The sequence below is a fragment of the Magallana gigas genome, chromosome 6, assembly GCF_963853765.1.
Source record: "Magallana gigas chromosome 6, xbMagGiga1.1, whole genome shotgun sequence".
NCBI lineage: Eukaryota > Metazoa > Mollusca > Bivalvia > Ostreida > Ostreidae > Magallana > Magallana gigas.
The window spans coordinates 27,193,433-27,218,361 of NC_088858.1; the positions used below are offsets into that span (position 1 = coordinate 27,193,433).

Genomic DNA, 24,929 nt, shown 5'->3' on the forward strand with positions numbered 1-24,929 from the left:
ATGGTTTTAAAAAAAAAATTTATTCTTAAACTCATAACATTTGCAAACAAACACATTCTGTTTATGAAGGCTTCATAATTAACATATCATAAAACATGTCATTTACAGAAATACTAACACTGTTTGATGAATGAGTATCTTTGTATTGTTCAGTATCACATATGCATCAGATCTATCTTCCTGCTTAATTCATTGCCTAGATCCGCCTGAAAATGGAAAATAATATTTTCAATGCCTTTTAGAAATACTGAAGAAAGCCCAGAATGCATTTTGATTCTACTTACAAGTTTCATCTTCAATTCTTCTATCTTAACTTTGATTGATGATAAGTCCTGAAATTGATAGATCCAATATAAAGAAGATTTTTATAAAAAAAATTATGACTTCTGTCAAAATGACCAAAGTTTGTTTTATGTTGGCCAGGGTGTCACCTGATCCATTAAAGTCTTTGGGAGAAACATACAGTACCGATCAGAACCAACTTAAAGCTGACATGAATTCATAAAAGCATTTGGTCGCCATATTACTTTCGATCGCTCCTCTACTGCTACTGGGGTATATACATGTATACCGGTTGAGAAAGTTAAGGTCGGTTGCTTTCCGATCGAGGCGTTCAGGTTGCACGGACTTCTAAATGCATATCATTGTAGTAAAATGTTAGTAATAAAAGAATAAAGGAAACAACAATCAATGAAATACAAAAAAAATATTTATTCTTTGAAAGGATTTCGCAGGTATCCATATTATTTTTGCACTGACAGTGCTGCCTTACTTCGCATGCACATCGAACACGTGTGTCGTTCATATAGAGTGCATAACGTCTGCATCTTTTTGAAAACCCCAGCGGCACTACATCCAACACAGTAGCTAAATGATAGTAAATCCAAGAAAGTAACAACGTTTCCACCCGTTCCTGCAAAAACGCCCTGTTTCTAAAATCCATGGGATCATTGACATTTCTCGATCCGCTACAGTGTGTAGTTTGCGCCTGTGCGATGTTATAACATACATAGGAATACGGTCCACAATTATCGAGGAATTTTGTAAGTATCCGCGCCTGGATTTCAGTCTGTCTTGTTTCGTCGTTTATTGGATATATCTTGCCAGTGCAGTGGTTGTCTTATTATTTTTCTTCAAAACGCTTTTCTATGTGTCATTTCGTCCAAGGAAACGTGTTCGGGTGTATGAAATTCCTGAATGCGGTGAAGCATGAATAGTCCTCTCGGCCTTATAGCGAGCGCAGCTCGCCGGCGCGCAGCGCCGGCGCGAAGCGAGCTCTACCGGCAAGGCGTGTGTGAATAGAAAATTCGGACTAGTTGCACATTCATTCAACGGATTTTTTTGGCGTCAGTAAATCGGACCAGTAATGCCTTGTTTTAATCGTCCCAGTAATTCCCTATAAATATGGTTTCCCATTTCACACTCTCACGAGAACAAGATAAAAGACTATGTACATAATGCATTGTAAATAAAATAATTCCATTACGTAAGACTAACAGAGTTGTCGTTCCTTCGAGTGACGTCACAATGGATTTCTTGCACATTGATCCCACAGAATTTTTCGGAGTCAGTAAATTTCGACCCACAATGCAATTTATCAATGTCGGACGATCTCACTAGACTTGATTCCTTCTCGCGAGAATCAAAGTTAAACTTTTGAGAAACAGATAAATTGTGTAATTTCAAGAATATCATGCTTATTAAGTAAACAAAACAGTATATTTCACTTAGTTTTTTTTTCAGGGTTTTTTTCAAAGAGACAGACGACACTTGACCGACGTGAACTTTGACGTCACAATAAGGGGAAATTACTCTAAGTAGTTATTGTAAATCTGCTGAAATATAAATACCAAAATCTTCTCAAAATCTTGCAAAGCTAACGAATGGGGGCATTTTTTTTTTAAATAGGAAATAAAACAGTTGTAACTTGCTCTCATTTGGATGAATGCTCACATTTATTTTATTCACTATATATTTACAGTAATTTCCAGGAACGTTTTTTAAAAGGGAGCGCGGCAGCATCATTCAAAAAATATTTACAAGCAAAATGAAAAAGAAATTCTCAAAATCAGGGAAATTCTAATCCGGGTAAGGAATGGTGAGTGCGTAGTATGCATTTAGCTCTTTAACTGCTCAACGGTATCTTTGTTTTCACATTTATTACATCCTCCCCGGGGGGGGGGGGGGGTCCAAAACCGTTTTTCTTATATGATCAGCAATTTTTTTTGTACGTAAATTACATTTTTTTTTAACGGGGGAGGGGGGACTCTATGATAAGTCAATTTTTTATATGTACTAAGTTTAAGAAAAATGTCTGCTACAAGAAAAGAGGAAATAAACTGCAATAAACATTATGTTAAAATCTTTATTATTCAACAACATTGTATCTGAGATAAATTATATTTAAATAAATAAACAATCTTATAAATTCTGAATAATGAAAATTTACTAGAAAAAAAGGCATGTTTATATTTTATTTTGCATTCAAATTCAGTTACGTTGATACTTTTATTTTTATTGATTTATCATAATTCATTATTTGATCACATGCTGCGCTCGCCCCAACGGTCGCACCGTAAAACATATTATGGGGTGTAGCGATGAACAGAACAATAGAAATCGACAACTAATATGGCGACAGTTGGAGATAAAAGAGAAATAATGCGTATTTATGAATTCATGTCAGCTTTAAGGGGGGTGTGCGGCCATCTTGTACATTCAATATAAAAATGTAAACATTTATTGAACTGGCTTGTTTCTGCCCGAAACTGACCAAAACTGTTGCCAAAAGATAAACACAAAACAGCAGCAAAGCAATTAGCCCTCCTTTGAAAGGGGGGGGGGGGCATAACAATTAGGGGAAAAGCATCCTATACATACATGTAAAGTACAATTATCACATTTACAAGTACATTGAAATCAAAACATTTCTGATGTATCAACAAAACAAGAGGCCCATACTAATCACATTGCTCACTTGAGATCTAACAAAGTCAAACTCTGACACAAGAAAATTAACTCTCTCTCTCTCTCTCTCTCTCTCTCTCTCTCTCTCTCTCTCTCTCTCTCTCTCTCTCTCTCTATATATATATGCGGAATTCAGTACTCGGGTAAAATAAGGAATGTACAGTAATAGATTCTGTTATTCTTAGCGAATTCTTTTAGAATAATTTTTAATAAGCTTATTCGCATTGGATCTTATGATATATATATATATATATATATATATATATATATATATATATATATATATATATATATATATATATATATATACACACACACACACACACACACACACACACACACACACACACACACGCGCTAAGAATAACAGAATCTATTACTGTACATTGCTTATTTTACCCGAGTACTTAATTCCGCAGTTTTATACCAAATCGCAAGAGTATAAAATCACAAGCACACATTTTTTGTTAAAAATTTTTATTGTTCAAAATTGTCTAAATCAAAGGCATGAAGGCCTGAGCGGCACATCACATTGAGGGTAGATTAGCTGCAATAATGGAGCCCTCTCCCGATTATTATTTTTTTTTTGGGGGGGGGGGGCTACAACTACATAGGATCTCCGTAATGGTGCAAGTGCGGGAGTGATTCACTCCCGCAACGATTTCTTCTCAAATCGTATATATATATATTGTAAATGACAATAACATTTGCATTCCATAGCTGAACTCAAACATTGTAGATGTCTACTATGGCATAAATTAATCAAAAATATCAGGTTTAGTCCATATATCGGTTATTTTTCGTGTATGTCAACAACATAAGTTGAATTTGTCCACCATGTTTACTGACCTTGACCGGTCTTATTTTTGGACAGCCAATGAGAATTCAGGAGCGGATCTTGAACTGAATATAGGAATTCCCCCATTATAAACATAATTAACACGGTAAATATGAATTTTCCATTATATACCATTTCCTTAAATGATGTTTTAGTGATAGAAGGAGGTAAGATCGATTACATGTATCTACACTGACATATCTGGTTTTGATTTATATATGGTTATTTTGTTCAGCCTGAATTAATTCAAAGTACTGAAGTACTGACGGGAGTTGATTTTATCGATTAATATTTATTTTACATCAACGATTTGTAATTTTGCATGCATGGCAAGTAAATTCCTATAAGTATTTGAATTACACACATTTTTTATGTTATATTTTTTATACATGTAATATTTCCTACGGGAAATTCGTGAAATTCCAATATCAATCATGTTGTGTAATATTCAAAGAATTAGTCCATCAAACTGCGTATTAGTAATCGAAAGAGTTATGAGAAATTGTATGGATCCAAGCAAAGTTGAACTCTAGTCTCGTTCAACCAGACTCTCAGCTGTATTCGTTAATCTCCGACAAGCAAGAGAGACTCTCTGCTTTTCGGAGATTTACGGAGACAGCCGAGCGTCTGGTTGAACGAGACTATCAATCTCTACCCAGAGTTATCGTTTCTGCTTCGCTCCACTTATGTCCAGAGTTATCGTCCCTGCTTCGCTCCACTTATATCTAGAGTTATCTTTCCTGCTTCGCTTGTGTTGTAACGCAGTGTAATACGCCCTCTGGTGAGAGATTGCGAGACTATATTGAACTCTGGCGTAGGAATGCATAGAATGTACGACTTCAAAAAATATCTAAATTGATCGTATCATTTAAAATCTGACTGTTTACAAGGTATCCTTGAAAAACAATGCTTAAGAACTCATTACATCGAATTTATTGATAAGAACTAAATGTTGTCAGCGGTGTTGATTTGTGCTTAGGTCCAAACACTGTTTCACTTTCGGTTTGCCGGAGTAACTGCGTAGGAGAGTTGATTAAAATCAACTCCCAAAAATCATTTTATCTAAAGAAAGTCAATCTTTTCAGACCGAAGTCAGTCGCATTTAAAAATTAATTTAGCACCGTTAGGAAGATCCTATGGAATTGTAGCCCTCTCCAGTAAACATCAGATATAAAAAAAAATCGAAGAGGGCTACATTATTGCAGCTAAGCTTAAGGGTAGCTAAAACATTACTATATAAATAGTGCCTATTTGGGAGGGTAACAGTTGAAATTGACACCCCGAGAAAACCATTGTCAACTGACGCGAAGCGGAGGTTGACAATGGTTTTCGAGGGGTGTCAATTTCAACTGTTACCCTCCCAAACAGGCACTATTTATTTTGTTATACTGAATGTCTTAATTTTTTATGGCTTACGGCCATTTAGTTGCCGGATAATCTTTACGGCAAAGAGTTCAGTTATCTGAACATGCGCGACAAAAAATAGTTCTATTCGAATGTTGCAAAGTTAACTGTTTGTTGTTCATAATAAATATCTTTAAGCAAGATTATATTTTTCATATGTTATTATCACTTATGTTATTGTAACCAATATGAATTGACTTTATTTAAATAAACTCGAAATCTAACGCGAATGAATATTAACTGCAGTGTTTTTGAATAGAGGTATAGGCCCCCGCCATGCATCACACAGTGCCGCCATGCTTTCCGCTATGCATACTTACATGTATTATAAGCAAATTATTTCAGATCCTAACAGTGATAAGTAAATGTAAAGTTGTCGTTATTTCGTTCAATCTTCATAAAAACGTTTGCACCCGCAGAGAGCGTCGCTAACTTCGATCGACATCGATCTCAGCAAGGGAGAAAGTGTTTAACGGTTAAAGAACTGAACTTATGATTGAGATATATTGAAACTGGGATTATAAATCGGTAATAAATGCATAAATAGAGGGGCAATTACTACTTGTTTTAATATAATGTGCCTTCTTCGACACCTCCGGAATTATCGAATGTTGGGGATTTTCCAAGATCTAAAAATAGCACAATGTTCTCTTGGTTGTGCTATGATTGAACTGTTTATTTGTCGTAAAAATATTGGAAACTTGAGACCAAATGTAATCAAATAAGAAAACAATATACAGTTAATGTTAAAATATATGACTTGCAATCAAGCTTTAATAATAACAGTTATTATTAAAGCTTGATTGCAAGTCATATATACGGAAGCGATGTCACATTACTATAACATAGAGACATCGTATAGTATGCCTCTGAAAATGACTGTGTACACATGTCATGTGAAGAGAGACTGACTGCAAAGTTATAGTGCAGTAATTAATTTTAATTAAATTTGGTGTCAAAACAAGTTTGCTGTAATTGCATAGTTTTGCCTTTTTCTTGCCCTCCCCCCTCCCCCCCCCCCCACCTCCAAAGAGTTTTTCTCTGTACAAAGGGAAAAAAATAAAATAGAAGATGTTAGAACTGCCTTGTGAATCTATGTTTCTTGTAAAAGCTTGTGAAGGTCACCCTCTTAAAAAAGTAGAAAAAAACCCCAGAAAAATATGAATAAATAATACAAAGAAAATGGAATAATACTTGTTGGTGTAGATTTCATGAGGATTCATTAATTATAGTACATAACATGCAGTACATTTCATCATTTAGTTATATTATTTTTATGCGCAATGATTTCGCGCCGGCTGTGGCGCTGTTACATCGCACCGTGCACCAACTCTCGCGCAAGTTCATAGTGCGTAGGAATACAAGTTATACTGATATTTGAGAGCATGTTGGTTTTAAGTGTTTTTGTGTCCTATATAGTTGAATGAATTTACAGTTAATGTACTTCAGTCGTTGGATAAAAGAAAGAAACACATTGTCTCATATTGGAGTTTGAGTCTGACATCATCATTATTATTTTATGCAGTCTATGATTTTCCTAAAAGCAATGGTGGTTTCAACCAATTGATAAAAGAGGCGTCTAGATTTCAATCCTGTCTGTTTCGGTCACTAAGGTTCGACCAATCAACAAATGGGGCATGTTGATATGGGTCCTGTTAGTTTCTATAGATCTATGAATTACATGTAGCTAGTTACTTTCTATAGAGCTATAAATAAACTAAAGTTTCCGTAAGAAATAGAGGGAATCATACTCGATCCATGTAAATATAGTCATATCAACCCCGTAAGCCATTATGGCCCTTCAGGCCTTTGATTAAGAAAATTTTACTGCTTTTATATAGGAATAACGTGAATTCTACAGCGAACCGTACGCGCATAATTTTCGCGCATGTAACATTTTTTAATGTTACCCGTTGCTAAGTGCGTTGCTAACGCTGAGGGTAATAGAACGGATTATGAACTTCGTCTTAACCAATCAGATTTCAGTATTTAACATGAAAGTACAACAATACAAGTTGTTAAATATCGCCATTGTACATGGGGAAGGTGGCGCGCTTTCCTCATTCAGTTGGACATCATCTTATTCGTTTTATCAAGTGATAAAATATCTGTTTAATCTGTTCCTAGCTATAGGCAGACAGCCACTTACTCTAATTTTAATATAAAGATTTTATATACGAAATTATTCCTTTTTTTACCTCCGATATTCGACAATTAACGTCACCGCTTTTAAATTGAAGAACGAACTGTTGTTATGCAAATTATCTCATCGGTTGACTGGTCATCAGTCCCTATCGTACATTGCAGGCATTGTCAGTAGTTCAACCAGACGCTCGGCTGTCTCAGTAAGTCTGCTCGTCGGAGATTTACGGAGACAGCCGAGCGTCTGGTTGAACGAGACTAGTCTATCTCACCTGTGTATTAATCTTTGTTTTGTTCTTTCACTGATGTTGATGTTTTTTCAATGTGTATAGGAGATATCTGTTGTAATGATTTGTTGATATTTTTAAAACGCATACTGAATATCTGTTCCTGGTTGAAAATACGGAACAATCAGAACGGCACTACATATTCATTGGCGCATTGATACTTGAGTTCTATGACGCCGCTTGTATATACTATAGTAAGCCGAGAGACGTAAGCTGACAGCAATGAGGCTACATCGCTGATTGTCTCACAACACTATTTTTCCGAAGGTTCACTTCAAAACATGGCTGAAGGAAAATAATTTCTGAATTCCCCTTCTTTTTTAGGAGTTTTCCGCCAGCGACAGGGACTTTACTTTTTTATGAGATGAAAAACAACGTGTAAAATGCCTGGTTTTCCCACCTTTGTAAAATACGAGGTCACTTGAATTTTTGATGCCAGTTGTTTCGGCAGGGGGGTGAAAGGGCTCGGACATGATTTTCAAGCACATGTGTAACTTTGATGTAAACAAACTCTCGTGCCTTTGTGGGTGGCTGTGTGTTTTTTGCTACTAAATTGGTTAGGAACAATTGTTTTAAAAGTTGTAAAGAGGAATTTCCTTAGAAATTTGTTTTAAACTCGCTACCGGTGTCTAAAGTTGCGTAATTTTGGTAAGAATATATAGTAAAAATTAATAGAAGTGTGCAAACTGATAGCAATGCGCCTCAAAAATAAAAGCGAGATTATAAAATCTGCAAGGGTTATTTCTGGCAATTTTACGCAGATATTAATTCCTCGCCTTTAATAAAGAATAAGTTGCAGTAATTACCATAGTTACTGAATAATTATTATTGACAATAATAATTACTGTGTAAAGTTAGTATTGACAATAATCATAACTTAATTTTTTAATATACTTTTTACGGATACTTAATTAAATGATGATTCAGTGTTAGATATATAAATATAAACAGTAAAATGTTTTCTTTGGTGTTTCACATATGGGCTATGAAGGTAGCTAGCATCGCAGGAAAAATCATACATAACTAGCGGATGTATGTTATGTATTATTTCTGCAATGCTAGCTACAGTCAAACCCACATGAAAGCACGTTTTTGTTTAAATGACAACATCCCCTTTTTAAGTTGCCTCTCTGACCCACAGGAAAAATGATATGGCCAGTGTTTGAAATAACCGTCCGCCTGACCAGCACGGGTGAACAAATTTGTTTGTACGAGGGCCCGACTGGACGCAGATATTTTTTGAGGCAAGTGGATATATAATATCGGGATCAGGGTTTTAAGAATTTATGACTGATTCTTGTCATACTATCCCTTTCCTTGTATGGTCATTTAACAACAGTCAAGACAAGCATTTAATTTACGTAGACTATGCTTGACATGTGAGCTTGGCAAGGTAGAGTTCCGAATATTCTACAGAATAACATAGGGTAATCTCAGCGAGATTCGTCAAGACTGAAAAATTGTTACGTACATCTCTTTCGAATCTTAGACCAGTGCGACACACAATGATTCGGTAAAATTTGCCCCAATTTCGGCAGGTTGTAAGGCTAGAAATAGCTGAATTAAATCAACTGCCCACTTCAACTTTTTACTTCGAACATCGTTTTAATTCCCTATTAACATAAAATGTTAGTTTCCTATCGTTATTTGGTTTAAATCCCCCAAAACATGAATTTGTTTATTTTTCAATTCATTTCCACATGCATTCACACCTCCGATGCTAAGAGTTCCAGTCATGGTCATATATACTGGCAGAGGTTCCGAAGAGACGTTCGTCAAATTTTTTTAGTCTTGACGAATCTCGCTGAGATTAGTGGACAATAACAGAACAACCAAAAACAACAAGTTTATGACGGAACAAAATCGAAAAACAGATTTTTAAAGGTTCTAAATGCAAATGAAAAAATAATGAACAAAGATCAACTTTTTTCTACAGGCTGGTTGAATTTTAACAGGGCTGACAACTTATATTAGCTGTCAGCCCTGAGTGTCTAGCTAGTTTTTTGACGAGTTTAAAACACTGATATGGCTTATAATGAAAATGATTTTTATCTAATGCTTATTCACAAATTGTTCCACCAAGAATCTATTACTCATTACCTGTATATGAAGCCTTCTGCCAAATCAATATGACAAGTGGTAGCCTTTACATTCTTTAGAAAAAGATTTTAATGGGTTTTCAATTCATTTACTATGATAAACTTTAACCTCTTTCCTCCAATTAAGTTTGCACAGTTAAAGTCAAAGTTCAAACTTTGTGTGAAGTAGAAACTTCAAAAAGTGTCTCCATAAGAAAAATAAAGACCAAATTCAAATTATTCACTTTTCCTTTCAGTGACTTTGAACCTGTCCAAATGACATTAGGTCAAAATCAAAACACACCCTCAGGTCATAAGAAAACTTTGTGTGAAGTAGGAAATTTCAATGTTTCTCCATAAGAAGTATACCAGGTATGGACCAGACATGATTGCACAAACAAACAGATGAACAGACAAGGTAATTTCACCCCCTCCTCCCACAACTTTGTTTGTGGGAGGTATAAAAGAATACTACAGCTGATTACTGTGGGACTGATGTTGGAGTATTATCTACTTATGACATCTGATACCTACTGGAGGCAAACTGCTGTATGTCTGCAGTTTTACTTGTAAGGGAGACAACTCCTCCTGTAACTTTTCCAGCTCCTATGTGTAAATGGAAATAACTCGTCTTAATGATCACATGCATATGTAATTAAAAGAGACATATTACCAAATATAAAATGAGCCACATACTGTGGTTTCATCAATATTCGTTGAATTCCAATTTTCATGGATTTCGTTGTTAAGTTGATCCACGAAATTAAATGTTCATTGAAGTGCAATTTCTATTAAGATTTTGTATTAATAGGGTCATTGGCCTCGAATTTACGTATCCTTGAAACTGTGATTTTTAGTTTATCCACGGAAATTGATACCCTTGAATATTAATGAAACCACAGTACATGTACACTGTAGTTTTCTATTTTAAAAGATTCACATTTCATAATCCTAACCTTTGAACTCTTGACAAGGCTGTGGTGATAAATGGAAGGATCCACTTTCAAAGTGTGGAGCGTGGTCTGCAAAGTTATCCAAAAAGTGTCATGATTATTAATTCATAATACACCCATAATGAAAATGACCATTATTTCTACGCATTAGTTAACAATACAAAACCAATCTTTCAGGTGTCCAGACCTGCATTTGTTTAATTTTGTCCTTGTACTCCTTGGCTTTGCTGCGGATGAAGTGGATATCTTTGGTCCGTTTCTCCGTCTCTGGCTGCTGACAAGCTGCCTTCTGTTCCAGCACCTCCATGGCTCTGTAATACCAAAGCATATCCTTGCTATCCCTATTTATGATATGCTGCCCAAATATCTTTATTGTCTTTCATATCATTCTACATGCAAACCTTGAGTATAAAAAAACCTCCATTATTTACCAGTACATGTATCTCCAAAAGTGCATTAATTTTGGTTTGTGCATGTTTATTGTTTTAAATCATATATATTGTTGAAAGGTACATGTACTGGAATCTATATTTCTCAGCTGATCAATTAAATACGCTGATTAACTTATTAAAACCACTGTAACAATCATAAACAAAAGGCCCATGGGCCACATCGCTCACCTGTACAACATTTCCTTGTATCATTTTATATTAGTTTTTTAAACATTTTACCAAATAAATATATTATTTCCATGTTAAACTTCAAACACCTCTTAGGACTCCAGTATTAGTCCAGGGGTCAATATTTTAACAATTTAGAATCTACATTATTTGAGGATGCTTGCATAATAACATTACAAATTAGCACTGTAGTTCTTGAGAAGAAGATTTTTAAACATTTTCCCTGTATATTTTTAGGGTTAACCTTGAACCCCTCATGGGGCCCCAGTAATAGTCCAGCCATCGTGATTTTTAACAATTTAGAATCTACATCATTTGAGGATGCTTGCATAATAACATCACAAATTGGAGCATTGTAGTTCTTGAGAAGAAGATTTTTAAATATTTTCCCTGTATATTATTTGTCAAACTTTGAACCCCTCTTGGGGCCTTAGTAATAGTCCGTCCATCACGATTTTAACAATTTAGTATCTACATCATTTGAGGATGCTTGCATAATAATTTCACAAATTGTAGCATTGTAGTTCTTGAGAAGAAGATTTTTATATATTTTCCATATATATTTTTATGTTAAACTTCAAACACCTCTTGAGGCCTCAGTAATAGTCCAGCCACTATGATTTTAACAATTTATAATCTACATCATTTGAGGATGCTTGCATAGTAATCTCACAAACTGAAGCATTGTAGTACTTGAGGAAGAAGATTTTTAAATATTTTCCCTATATATTTCTGTGTTAAATTTTGAACCCCTCATGGGACCCCAGTATTGGTCCGGGGGTCACGATTTTAACAATTTAGAATCTACATCATTTGAAGATGCTTGCATAGTAATATCACAAATTGAAGCATTGTAGTTCTTGAGAAGAAGATTTTTAAACATTTTCCCTATATATTTCTATGTTTAACTTTGAGGGGCCCCAGTATTGGTCCGGGTGTCACAATTTTGACAATTTAGAATCTTCACTATATATATACAAGCTTTGGTGTAAATATTGGCATTTCTGGTGCAGTGGTTCTTAAGAAGATTTTTTAAGACATTCACCCTAATTTCACTGTTTTGCAATTATCTCCCCTTTTAAAAGGGATTTGGCCTTTATTTTCATAATTAAAAATCCCCTTACCATAAGGATGCTTTGTACCAAGTTTGGTAAAATTTGGCTAAGTGGTTTTAGAGAAGAAGTCAAAAATGTGAAAAGTTTACAGACAGACGGACGGACGGACAACGGTCAACAGGTGATCAAGAGAAGCTCACTTGAACCTTTGGTTCAGGTAAACTAAAAACTGCCTTAAGATTTGTTTCTTGAAATCCTTGAAATAATACTGAACTAAGACCAATCCCAATGAAGTACATGTACCTTTTTTTCCCCACCTCATACTGATTGTTTCGGTTTTAAATTTTTGTTTCACTGCTATGGCGAGAAATGGTACTAAGTGAAAATTGGTCCTAAATCAGTATAGGTTGGAAGAAGCAATGTCCATTCTAAACAGGATACTGTATATCCATTTTTAATTTGCGTCAGTTATATTTTGCGATTTAAATAGTTTCTAATAGAAAATGATACAGGATATAATTTTAGGTATTCAAACATCTGCGATTTCAAAGAGATTGCGAAAAAAGCAAAAATTTAATCATTGCGAGAATTTCCAGATATACGGTATATGCTACTCTAAATTTTTAAAATATATGATCATAATACACATAAGTATGCCAGAACAATTCATGTTGTTATTTGAATGGAGTAAATTACTTCTTTAAGTGACTCTGCTTCACCATGGCAACTTTAATCTTGTCGATCAACGTCTGCAAGTTTCTCTCCTCTTTTATGCGTGCCTCCTCCACTTTGTAAATTTCATCTTCTAAATGTCGCATGGCAAGAAGAAAACTGAAACAGACAAGGGTTATCAAGAGCCATGTTGGGTATTCAGAAATACAGCTTACTTTAATGTTTAAGTCTCCAAGTTCTTAATGAAGTACAAATGAAACTCAGTTACTGTCACGCAGACTTCTGAGGACCTTAATAAAACTTCCTGAGGTTGAAAGTTTAATATAATACAACTATGATTCAACTTTTTAGGTTTAAAAATTATAGAAGCTGGCAGTAAATATTGATTTCATAACATGGCAATATTTTCCATGATTGTTTTCACCGTACAGTAAAACACGGTTATAACGAAGCACCCATCTTCGCTGGCCAAGGGTTTTCGGTCCACTTTGCTCCCCATAAACCCTTGGCGGATTTCATTACGAAAACTCGGTGATGTGGTGGCGCTATCTAGCGAGCAACTTGAGTTGCGCCCCTTGCATATTTACATTTTAATCGAATTAAACAACGGGTTATATACACATCATGGCATTAATACAGCTTGGAAAAGATGTTTGATTACCGAATATTGGAACATAATTAACGATGTTATTAAATACGAATTAAGTTATAACCTAGGGAAAGCACGGGATGTTTTAATCATAGTGTTTTGTAAGGACCTATACCGGGAGTGAAAAAGTCGCCGAATCATATGAAAGCTTTCATCCCATAAAATCAGGTATCGTTGTCGTGAATATTGCGGAACAAAGAAATTAAATAAAACGCAGCTCATTGAATCGTTAAAAGCAATAACCATAAGCAGGAACGAATATATACTAACGGGATAGACAACTTCTACATTTGCCATGTTTACTTCCCATGCTATCACGCGAGCCTTGACAATTTTGTAGAACTATGTTAAATCCCAGTAAAATATATAGGTTTTTTAAGCGATCTGGTTAGACCATCGTTGGGGAGGCACTGTACTCGAGAACTTGTGTCTCAACTTGTTAAAAGCATCGAATGTTTTACCAAAGATCACACATGTGTTTTCGTTTAAAGTTTATATTTACAAGCTCTGCGATTGGATCAGCTACTCGCAGCTGCAGCCAATCATAAAACGGAGCTTGTCACTGAGTTTTCGTAATGAAATCCGCCAAGGGTTTATGGGGAGCAAAGTGGACCGAAAACCCTTGGCTAGCGAAGATGCGAAGCACCAGGGACAGGCGATTTTGCTTCATTATTAGCGTAATTCGTTATATTCAACAAGTTTACAACATGAAATATAGTCACGGGGAATGAAAATCACTTCGCTATAAACCTCAATTCATTATAAGCGTGTTCGCTATAACCGTCTTTTACTGTATTTACTGCTATTTGACTTCATTTCAACAATACAGAACATGGTTCTGAGTGGATTGATTTCATGCTTGCTTAATGGCTTGATATTCGACCAACTCCTTGAATTATCAAGTGAAAAATTATCCCCCCCCCCCCCCCCCTTTTGCGCAGATTTCTGATGAGTCCGAGCTCTTGCCCACCTTGTGTCTGTGGTGTCCCTGACTTGTAGAATAAGGGCCAGATTGGCTATCACCCTAAGGGAAATAACTCCAGCCTGGGACAAACTGGCAATTGACAAATTCATCTTCTTCAGAACTCCCTCACATCTTCTGGCTGTCACAAAAAATACAGAATTGAATATAATTTATTTCCAAATTAGGGCTTCATGGGGCATGACATATTATAACAATTATGATTACATATAATCATAATAAATACACATACAATAGATTTAAAAAAATAAAAATAAATAAATAATACAAGTATTATGCACAAAATTGTACTCAATTAATGGCTCACAGAATTGTATAGGCACATCTCTATATGTTTATTTTTCAATGCAATTTAATGGTAATTAATATGTACAGTGGTACCATAATAATAATAAAGAAATAAATACAACTAACACACATGTCCTCTGTTTACTAATCATTTATGATTATATCGTGTTATATGTGTTGTGAATATCAGAACAATTTAATTGTAAATATGCATGCAATACTTTTGTACAAAACTTCCAATATTGATAATTTGTGAAAATATTTCAAGAAAACTTAAATAGTTAACTTTGAATTTGTAGTAAAATTTGCTTATAAGGAAGTCTTGGGGGACATGAATTTTTGGTTCTTTACATCTTTACAGTTAAAGTTCTTTTTTTTCATTTGATCAAGCCTGTAAATTGCACGCCTAAATGTTTATGTACAGATCAAAGTAATTAAACATACCCTCTATATTGTACTCCTCGGCCTTAAGTTGATAATCCTCCACCAAGACTTGTGTGTCTTTGTCTGCCTGTTCATTGCATTTCATCAAGTTATACAGCAGAGTAATATTAGAAGCATTTAGCTCAAACTCTGGTACGTCATCTCCAGCAAACATTTTCTCCAGCCACATTTGTACCTGCAGAGGTAAAATCATACTGTTAAACAATACAAATCATTGCTTAGTGTGACATTTGTTTCAGTTTTGATCTTTAGGAACTTGTTTCTGCATTCGAGTGTACCCTAATATTATGATAATAACACGAAGAGGTATCTAACTCCAAGTTACATGGACTAAACCCCTTCCATGAATTGCAATCAATTAAGTTTCAGAGAAAAGCAGCATACACATGTTTTGTACCATTTTTTTCTATGATAAATTATCTACAGAATCTTACATGGCACATCTTTATCATCTCCTATCTGTTACAAACTGTCTAAGCATTGCCTGCTAACTAAAAGGTGTTTCATGTACCCCAGAAAATGCCTTGAATAAGTTTTGGACAGAATTAAGAAATTAAAATCAAACTGTTTATAATTTTACCTGTATTAAGACACTGCAAAAATGAATAAGCATAATGATCATTAAAGCTGATATGAATTCATAAAAGAATTTAATTGGTCCCTGGTATATTTTGTTCACTCCTCAAATGCTCTTGGGGTATATATACCGGTTGAGAAAGTTACTGTCGGTTGCTTTCTGATCAAGGCATTCAGGTTCAACATACTTCTAAACGCATGAACCACATTTTTTATCAGTTGCAAAAAAGGAAATAAAAGCTACACTCAGCAAAAAATAAAAGAGGTTATATACAATGTACTTTGGAAGAATTACCAAGTTACTTTGAGGTATCCGCATTATCTTGCACAGATTATTAAGTGTGGTCTTACTTTGCAAGTACATTGAACAGGTTTGTCGTTCTTACAGAGTGCCTAATGTCTACATGAAATTGCATACATTGGCAGTACTGCATCCAACATAGTAAATAACAACAGTAAATCCAAGAAAGTATAATAACTATGTGTCATCGTTTTTATCAGTTTTTACCCAAAAAACACCCAGTTTCCTAAATTTATGCTGATAGGCATCAGGTTTGTTCGCCCTATCTTATCTGTATGCCTGAGTCTGTTCGCCCATAGTCTATTCACTCTAACTATCATTTGTTCTAATTATCATTCGCCCTAAAACTTGTTCGCTCTACTTAAACCTCATTCATAAACCACATCATTTTCAGATATATTTCATTTACACTTAACTTTGTGAAATTAACTATAAATTAATTTAATTTTATATTAAACTTGCTTTACCATTTCTTCTTACTTTACTACTTCTACATTCTCTTCCTTTTTATTTCTTCAAAAAAGATGTTGGTTTAATTATATATTTGAGAAATAAAGTACGAGTTTTCGTGAATGTTACAGAATAACCTCTGAGGTCGAGAAATGTTGTTTTGAAATATAAAAGCCAAGGCGTTAGCCAGGCTTTTATATTTCAAACAACATTTCGAGACCGAGGAGGTTATCCTGCAACATTCACGATAACAAGAATTTTATTTCTATTCTACTAACAGCCCAGTGTTTCTACAGATCGTTTCTCCTATAAAGAGATGATTTAAGTCATTTTGACGGCTGTTTCGTGTAACCCCAATGGTTTTGTTAGTAATGTTTACATGTGTATTGATCAAAGGAATCACATGCAGACGACAGAATTTCTCATAGGATTTTTAATACTCTTTACTTATTTATAAAATATCTTTGAATCACATTCCTAATATTTTAAGGGCAATTTAATACGATTATTACTACTACACTTTATATATTTTATGTAAAAACACGCAGTGAAAATCTGCTAGGGAGGTGCTAGGAACAGCCACATGCATTGAGTTCTTAAAAATAAACATTTGAGGCAATACACATTGTTTTGACTGGAACTAACACGTGAAATTGACATAGTTTTAAAACTTTTTACGGTTTGAAGTTGTACTTTCATGGTCAGTGCGAGACAAATAGGTATTTCTGATCTGATAATTTACTGATGACATTCGTGGTATATTGGAGAATAATGTCCGCTGCATCTCTTTGATCTCGGCAAAAACTGTAGTAGAATTCTTAATAATGTTTAGAATGGTCAGAATAAAAAAATAATGATTAAACTACTACATTATTCTTCGTTTAAATAAAGGCAAACAGACCAAAGGTGAACGGAATCAATGACAAACGGACTTAGGGCGAACAGAAATTAGGGCGAACTGCATCAAGGCTGTCACTGCTCAATCTACATGTACATCTACAACAGTGTATGGTTTGTGCATGCATGTGCGATGTTACTGCAGCACTACACAAGGAAACATTCTCCAATGATCAAGGAGTGTTGCAGTTTTGGTGGTTTTATTGTATACCATAGTCACAGGACCTGATCACATGCAAAAAATTTGAACATAATATATCATTGAAATGGATGGGGTCTGAGGAAAGGGGCATTCCACTAAATCTAGTGATTGTACTGGACCGTTTTTAACTGATTTATTATATGTGCATGTATTTATTATGTGCATGTAGATATAGGTCTATACATCCACATACAATAATAACGTTATTTACATTACCTTCCAAATTCCAGGGCCCATGATATGAAAAACGTCAGCGATAGGAACCGTGGGCACTGACTGACTGAGTCTTTGCAACAATGGAACAAATTTGACTCCTGTGCCAATATTCTCTTTTGAGAAGTGGACAGGCGTAGCCTAAATCAAAGGCTATGCCTGTCCACTTCTCAAAATAGAATAATGTGCCAAGTAACAGTTATCATTTGAAAGTCACATCACTTTTGATGGCTTATCATCTGATCATTGGTAAAATAAAAGCAAAACCCCCCAAAAAACAAATGCTCACCTCCTCATGTTTTTCTGTCATTTGTGAGCTTTCGCGGTTATCACAATCCGGAAATTAACAACGGTTGCCATTTTATGTTTACGCTGTACTTTCGATTCGATAGACTGGTTCGCTGTCACTAATTACGAGCGCGCCTCTTATACAATCGCAACTTCTCGGGCCTTTCCCACAGGCTCGGAAAAACACCTCGTTTATACAAAATGGAGTCGCTTCCCATTAAAATAAGAATCGACTAGACAGCCTTACAAGTTTAGATTTTTTTTAAAAGCTTACCGTCTTTAGAGCAAACTCATAACAGCAATAAGATATTAAAGATAATTTAATTATTTTTTTTATACAAGTTTAGCTTTTTTTAAAAAGCTTACCGTCTTTAGAACAAACCCTAAACAGCAATTAGTTATCAAAGACAGTTTAATTCTTTTTTTTTTATATAAATGTCACCTTCCTCTACATAGCATGGCGAGTGGATTTATCCGAACATTTTTGTGTCATGTGTCGTTTAAGCCTGCGTGTCTAAAATTGAGAACTGTGTACCCGAGCTTGTAAGTTGAGATCGACTGTAGGGTGAAAGAGATCTTAGGTAGGGTCGTAGACTCGCATTATATTGATAAAATCAAAGTTATCCCACTGCATTTATCTATCTAAGGTGCAAATAACTTTACCGATATTAGGCATACCGCATCGATTTATTTTTGTATTTGAATAAACAATGCTAAAAGAAAAACAAATAATTTCAATAGATATTGTAGAATGTTACTTTCAACTAGTTGGACCTGAAAACCAAAGGCTGAATTTCATTCATAGCAATATGTATTGCTTTTTCGTTTTCTCACTTTTTAGGATTTGAAATCTACGAAATTTGTTAAGTCGTACGTGAAAAAGATCATCAGAAAATTATCTCCCTTGCGCCGAACAGTATTTCAACCAATGAAATAAATGTAAATTTTCACATCATGTATTTTCAACTAAAGGAAAGGAAGTGCACAACCCGGAGACTGTAAATTATTTCAACTCTTTATACCGTCTTCCAAGGAAGACGGTAATAAATGTCGCCTTCAGATCAAACGGACTCTTAATTAAGATTGACACACCAAGCTCCACCCCTCCACTTTGGACCCTTCAAAATGGAGGGTCCATCGTCAGCATTTTACCCCAAGCCTCTACAAAAACCCTCAGTTTCACACTTTGAGGTTTTACCGACAATGTGTGACCAGTGGCTAGACGAGATAGTCACGCCTCACTGCACATGGCTTGATAGTTATTTCAGAGGTGTCTCCCCACTTAGCCAACATTTTGAATATTATATATTGTATATTTGTTAGCCTACAGAAAAATACATATAAATTGAGCTTATGTCCCAGTAATTATTTTATTTGATAAATTCAGATGAAAATGTAATTTTTGAAAATGAACTGTTACATATTCCCCTATGATTCATGCTCTTAACTATGGTGCAAATATCATAGTTTGTCTATTTTCTTCGTAAATTGAGATAATTATATAAGCAGACTTAACTTAAACTTGGCATTGAAAAATACTATAATTTTAAGAATCGCGTTTGAAATTTTAACTATACATCATATTTCAATTCTTTCTTTTTTTCAATTTTCTTTGGTTTCTATGATTATTTTGATTAATTCCAATCTACAGAATATGAAATTAACAAAACACAAAAACGCTATAGTAAAGTGCTTATATTTTAATGGTGTATACTTCATATTTAATAAGATTCATTGTATGATGATCATGAATACATCATTTGTTATAAAGATAAAATCCTCCGTTGTCATTTTCTATAAAGTTGATCTGCACCTGAAGATGTTATTTATGTCTTTCAATTAGCAGTCAGTAAAACAATTAAAAACTCATGATTTTCAGGCTTTCGGTTCTGTGCCATAATAATGCTTCTCAATTTCAATTTGTTTATTCTTTAAATTCGTTTAAAATACACATGAACACGAGGTCCAAAATTGTGTTATTTGCATTAAATTGTAATGTCAATGGTCTTATTAAATATAATATTATATTTACATTCCAAATATTTTTTGCATGTAAAGTGTGTGAAAAGGTACTGCAGTTGTAAGACCGTAACACACACAAGGTACTCAAAGTTTAAAATGACGAGTTTTATTATGACGTCACAAACGTTGAACGCTGTAAAATGCAACGTCACAAGCGAGAATCAAAGTTCACGCTTGCGGCTGTTACAGTGGCTCTTCCATTTATTTGAACTTACCCTTAGGATAAAACAGAAATTTTGACCTATAAATCACATTTGCAGACAAGACAAGAAGTTAAAAATTGTAAATATAAGCACGAAATCATTATTCTTTGAAAGATATAGTCTCATAACTGTAGCGGTGTGTGCATACAAATTTTCATAACGCGCTAGCGCGCGTTACTCAATTTGTATGCACACACCGCTGCAGTTATGAGACTATATCTTTCAAAAAATAATGATTCAATGCTTAAATATTACAACATAGTAACACATGTTTCTAGTCTATATTCTTTAAAAATGGCTGATCAATCTTATTTATGTATATATATATTATATACATCCAATTTAAACAGTTTAAAATTATTTACATAAACCTTTTAATCATGCAAGTGCCCATATTGGTTTCAACATATAAAATGTTTAGTGCAATGATTTTGCAGAAAATTGCTGATCTATATCTAAAAAAAATGTGGTGATTTTTATTTATTTATTCTGATTATCATGTTATAGGCAAAATTAAATGTGTTTTTTTATTTGGTTTCAACAAATTATTCTCAGGTAATTGATAACAAATACATTAATATGTGAAAACAGACTAACGTTATAGCCTCCTGATCACTCAGGTGTGAAAAATTAAAATTTTGGCCAAGTGGGAATTGAGAATTTCAGAATGTTTGTTAAGTGGGAATAAACCATTTCAAATATGTATTTGCTTTTTAATCTCTTTTACACTCAGAGAGAGAGAGAGAGAGAGAGAGAGAGAGAGAGAGAGAGAGAGAGAGAGAGAGAGAGAGAGTGTGTGTGTGTGTGTGTGTGTGTGTGTGTGTGTGTGTGTGTGTGTGTGTGTGTGTGTGTGTGTGTGTGTTCCATTACAGAAATATTATAAAATTTCTGCTGTAACTATTCTCATGAACACTTTTAAAGTGACCTGCTTAGTGAATTGACGAGAGTGTTTCATTACAGAAATATTATAAAATTTCTGCTGTAACTATTCTCATGAACACATTTTAAAGTGACCTGCTTAGTGAATTGACAAAAAATATTCATATTTTGCATATTATTGTTTATGCATTTTCCATTATTTTCAATTAAATTTACCATTACATAATTCATTGCATGGTTGTATTTTATACATGATATTCAACAGGATAGAATACATGCATACATAGATAGTTGCAGTGATTTTAAAGAGTCTGTTCACATTAACTCGCAATGTTATGTTTAGGTTTTCATATCTAAACACCAAAACCAATTTTGTCACTAAAATGTGTAGCATCGAGAGAGCAATGAAGTTGAATATTTTTGAACTAGTCTACTGCAGAAAACATGAAAGTAATAAATACCTCGTATATTAATAATTATATACTGGTATCATTTGTGGGGAAAAACCTTATGTACATAATATTAAGGTTTTTTTTATGGAAATGAAATGTTGACAGGTCCGACAATAGTCTGGCTGGTAACTTTGAACCTTGGGCTAGTAACTTTGTTACTCCTACTAGCCCCTTAGCTATAGAGTGGCCAAAATTTTTAATTGCACATCCCTGATTTGAAATGAAAACTGACTTTTGACTTTTCATCACAGACAAAGACATTTAAAAATGTAATGTTTTTATTTAAACATCATCGTGACATATTCGTATAATATTTACTCAAACTCAAAACTTATCTCTTCCGACCTTGCTTTTAAGTTATAGTACAGTACAAGGTAAATGATATGACGTAGAAGAACACTGTGTTCATGAGCTATAAAATGATACTACTGTAAATGATTCAGTCATCTGCGCTATTTATTTATGTACGGTGAATCCCGGATTCATGTTGGAATGAAGATTTGTCTGGGTAATACAGCGATGTGTTGACAGGTTTGGGCCAACAACTTTTTTCTCTCTTTATCGGCATACTCTAAAACCTGGCCTGGCCTCAAAGTTGGCCTGGCCTCACTTTTGGCCTGGCCCCAAATTTTGGTCTGGCCTCAAAAATTGGCCTGGTCTCAAATTTGGCCTCTTCAAAAATTTTTGGCCTCAAATTTATTTTTATATTTTCTTTACATATTTTGTGATTTTATTGATTTTTTATTGATTTATTTTCAATGCACATTAAACATCCCACTTTGTGGCTTTAGTGTCTTATAGTGATAGTCTATTAAAAATAATTGTTACAATTGATAATTTAGTACTAACAATGCATAATTATGACTACATGTATGTCGAGTAATCCATTCTAATAGATTTTTATACAGTCTATTTTAAATTCTTAAGAACTTAAAGAATGTGATTTTGCCTGCCATTGTATAACCATGACATTATTTTGTGTGTATTTCGATTAAATTGCTCTCAGGATCGGACAATAGCTATGTAACTCTTCTTTTACCAACGACTTGTTTGAGAAAAAAATAATTGAAGAAAATACTTGTTCTAACTACGGAAGCCCGTTGGTGCCACGTAGGAAAAATATTTTATCTGGCGGCCGCCAGATAATTATTTGGCGGCCGCCACTTATTATCTGGCGGCCGCCACATAATTTTCTGGCGGCCGCCATATAATTTTCTGGCGGCCGCCACTTATTATCTGGCGGCCGCCACATAATTATCTGGCGGCCGCCACATAATTATTTGGCGGCCGCCAGATAAAACCTGGCTTCCTGATGCGCGCGCATGTTTTAATGGGAGCTTTTTGGGGAGTTGTGGATACACTCTAATTTATTAGTTTTATTAATTATTTCTGAAACTTGACATTAAATATCAATTGCAGAGCTTAGGATTTTGAAAAACTGGTTGAGTTGAATGTATAGAAGACTTTGTTGTTAGAATCTAGAATGAATTTTATATTACTTTGTGCCTTGTATTATACATGTGTGTTGTAAAACATTGTATTTTAGAGTTGATTCTGAACTTTTAAAACTGAAGTAAACACCCGTTCAGGAAATCTTAACATTAAAAAACCTTAACTTGAGAGGAATTTTATGTAAACATGTATAAGTAAAGGAACGCACTGCCTTCTATATGTTTTAATTTTGGTATAAGAATTTACAAACGCAGATTAAAGTCAGCTTTATTGACCACGACAGCTAGTACAGGCAATATTATCACGAGAGCAGATCCATCTACGACTTTATAAGGATAAACAAAGATAAGTGTGAACTAGCATTCGTGGCCATAAAAATGAAACTATTTAACTGACTGTGTTGTTAAACTTTTATTCCAAATCACATGAAAGGCAGTACAATAAAAAGACCCTGATCGGCCAGTCTCTCTGGGTAAATCAAAGTACTGAGAGTACTGAAAGGCGGGGTCTTGAAAGTTTGAATTTGTAATTGTTTACGTTTTCCTCCGTTATGTTCCAAAAATTATGAGTTTGAATTAGTTGTTTCAATCTACATGTAGTATGCTAAATTTCGGCCTTTTGCAATTGCCTGATACTTTGTCATAATTTTGCTAAATCCCGACCGGGACTGTTCTTCATGATTGTAGAAAATTGACACAACGGTATATTATGTAAAATAAGACCCCAAGAAAATTTTTAGAAAACTACAACTAACCGGGAAAATCAAAACAACCATATTTAGTAGGGATGACAAATTGGTTAATTTTTAGTACTCGGTTACTTGGACGTTTTTCCGATCGAGTACCCGGGTACTCGTTAAGAGTGTAAATAAATCTGAACAAGTACATTGAGAACTGTAAAAACTTGGTCACTTTTGTAGAAATTCCTCCTTACAATGTATGTTTAAGACAAATGTGATTTAACATGTTTGTCGCCCCCCCCCCCCCCCCCCCCCCCCCCCCCCGTATAGAATAAGCTAGTTTACTCGCACAGCTGATATTTTACGAATCTTCAGTTCTTTTAAAATATTTCCAGACCTTTGAAGTTTAGGTCTGTTCAATTTCTCCACTGTGTGCTATCTAATATATATAATAGACTATATAAACGACAATGTTCAGTGAAAACAAATCATTAAAGTAATCCAAAAAATAAGCGTCGAAGACAGCAAAAGGTGAGAAAGCTAGGTAACAGATGCTTGGTCACAATAATTACTATAGCATTGAATCATGATTTTTTAAAGTATACACTCTCATAACTGCAGCGGTGTGTGCATACAAATTGAGTAACGCGCGGTAGTATATGGTGGCATATCTCTGCCCCCTGTGTGCAAGTTAGTTTTCTCTTAATTTGTTGACATACAAGATAAATATGTTGACATGCAAGATAGTTATGTCAACATGCAACATAACTATGTTGACATGCAAGAAAACTGCAAATAAGAGTTATAAAAAATCTCAATTATCGCCAGCATGTGACATCCAAGATGCTAGATATGCTACCTATTGATGTCAACATGCAACTTCTTTATGTTAACATGCAACTTCTTTATGTCAACATGCAATTTAGTTATGTTAAC

General features: G+C 34.5%; 1 protein-coding gene and 1 long non-coding RNA gene across 5 annotated transcripts in view; one reads left to right on the plus strand and one right to left on the minus strand.

Moving 5' to 3' along the window:
• On the minus strand, window positions 1–18,463 carry LOC105333340 (HAUS augmin-like complex subunit 1). 4 transcript variants are annotated; one of them, XM_034470482.2, is made up of 9 exons: window positions 18,308–18,462; window positions 15,380–15,554; window positions 14,636–14,768; window positions 13,041–13,175; window positions 10,857–10,980; window positions 10,673–10,738; window positions 10,251–10,322; window positions 285–332; window positions 1–206 (listed from the first exon to the last, which is right to left on the minus strand). In XM_034470482.2, the coding sequence occupies exons 1-9, from the start codon at window positions 18,326–18,328 to the stop codon at window positions 156–158; spliced, it is 825 nt and encodes a 274-aa protein (XP_034326373.1). In that variant the 5' UTR covers window positions 18,329–18,462; the 3' UTR covers window positions 1–155. The 4 variants fall into 4 exon arrangements, with proteins under 4 accessions (XP_034326373.1, XP_034326376.1, XP_065943122.1 ...); XM_034470485.2 differs by having other exon boundaries at window positions 10,247–10,322; XM_066087050.1 differs by lacking the exons at window positions 1–206; window positions 285–332; window positions 18,308–18,462 and adding exons at window positions 377–630; window positions 18,022–18,176.
• Window positions 9,986–24,929, plus strand: part of LOC109619403 (uncharacterized) — a 25,376-nt gene continuing 10,432 nt past the window's right edge. Inside the window, exon 1 of the long non-coding RNA XR_010714561.1 lies at window positions 9,986–10,134. This is a non-coding gene — a long non-coding RNA (uncharacterized lncRNA). The remainder of the gene's footprint in view (window positions 10,135–24,929) is intronic.

What these genes read in the sequence shown, in the direction of transcription:
- LOC105333340 (XM_066087050.1), bottom strand. Translation starts at nt 18,042, where the DNA reads ATGGGCCCTGGAATTTGGAAG. An exon ending in CGAGGAGTACAATATAGAGG is followed by an intron (nt 14,769 to 15,379) that starts GTATGTTTAATT and finishes TTTTTGTGACAG; the next exon opens with CCAGAAGATGTGAGGGAGTT. An exon ending in AAGCAGAGTCACTTAAAGAA is followed by an intron (nt 10,981 to 13,040) that starts GTAATTTACTCC and finishes TTGGTATTACAG; the next exon opens with AGCCATGGAGGTGCTGGAAC.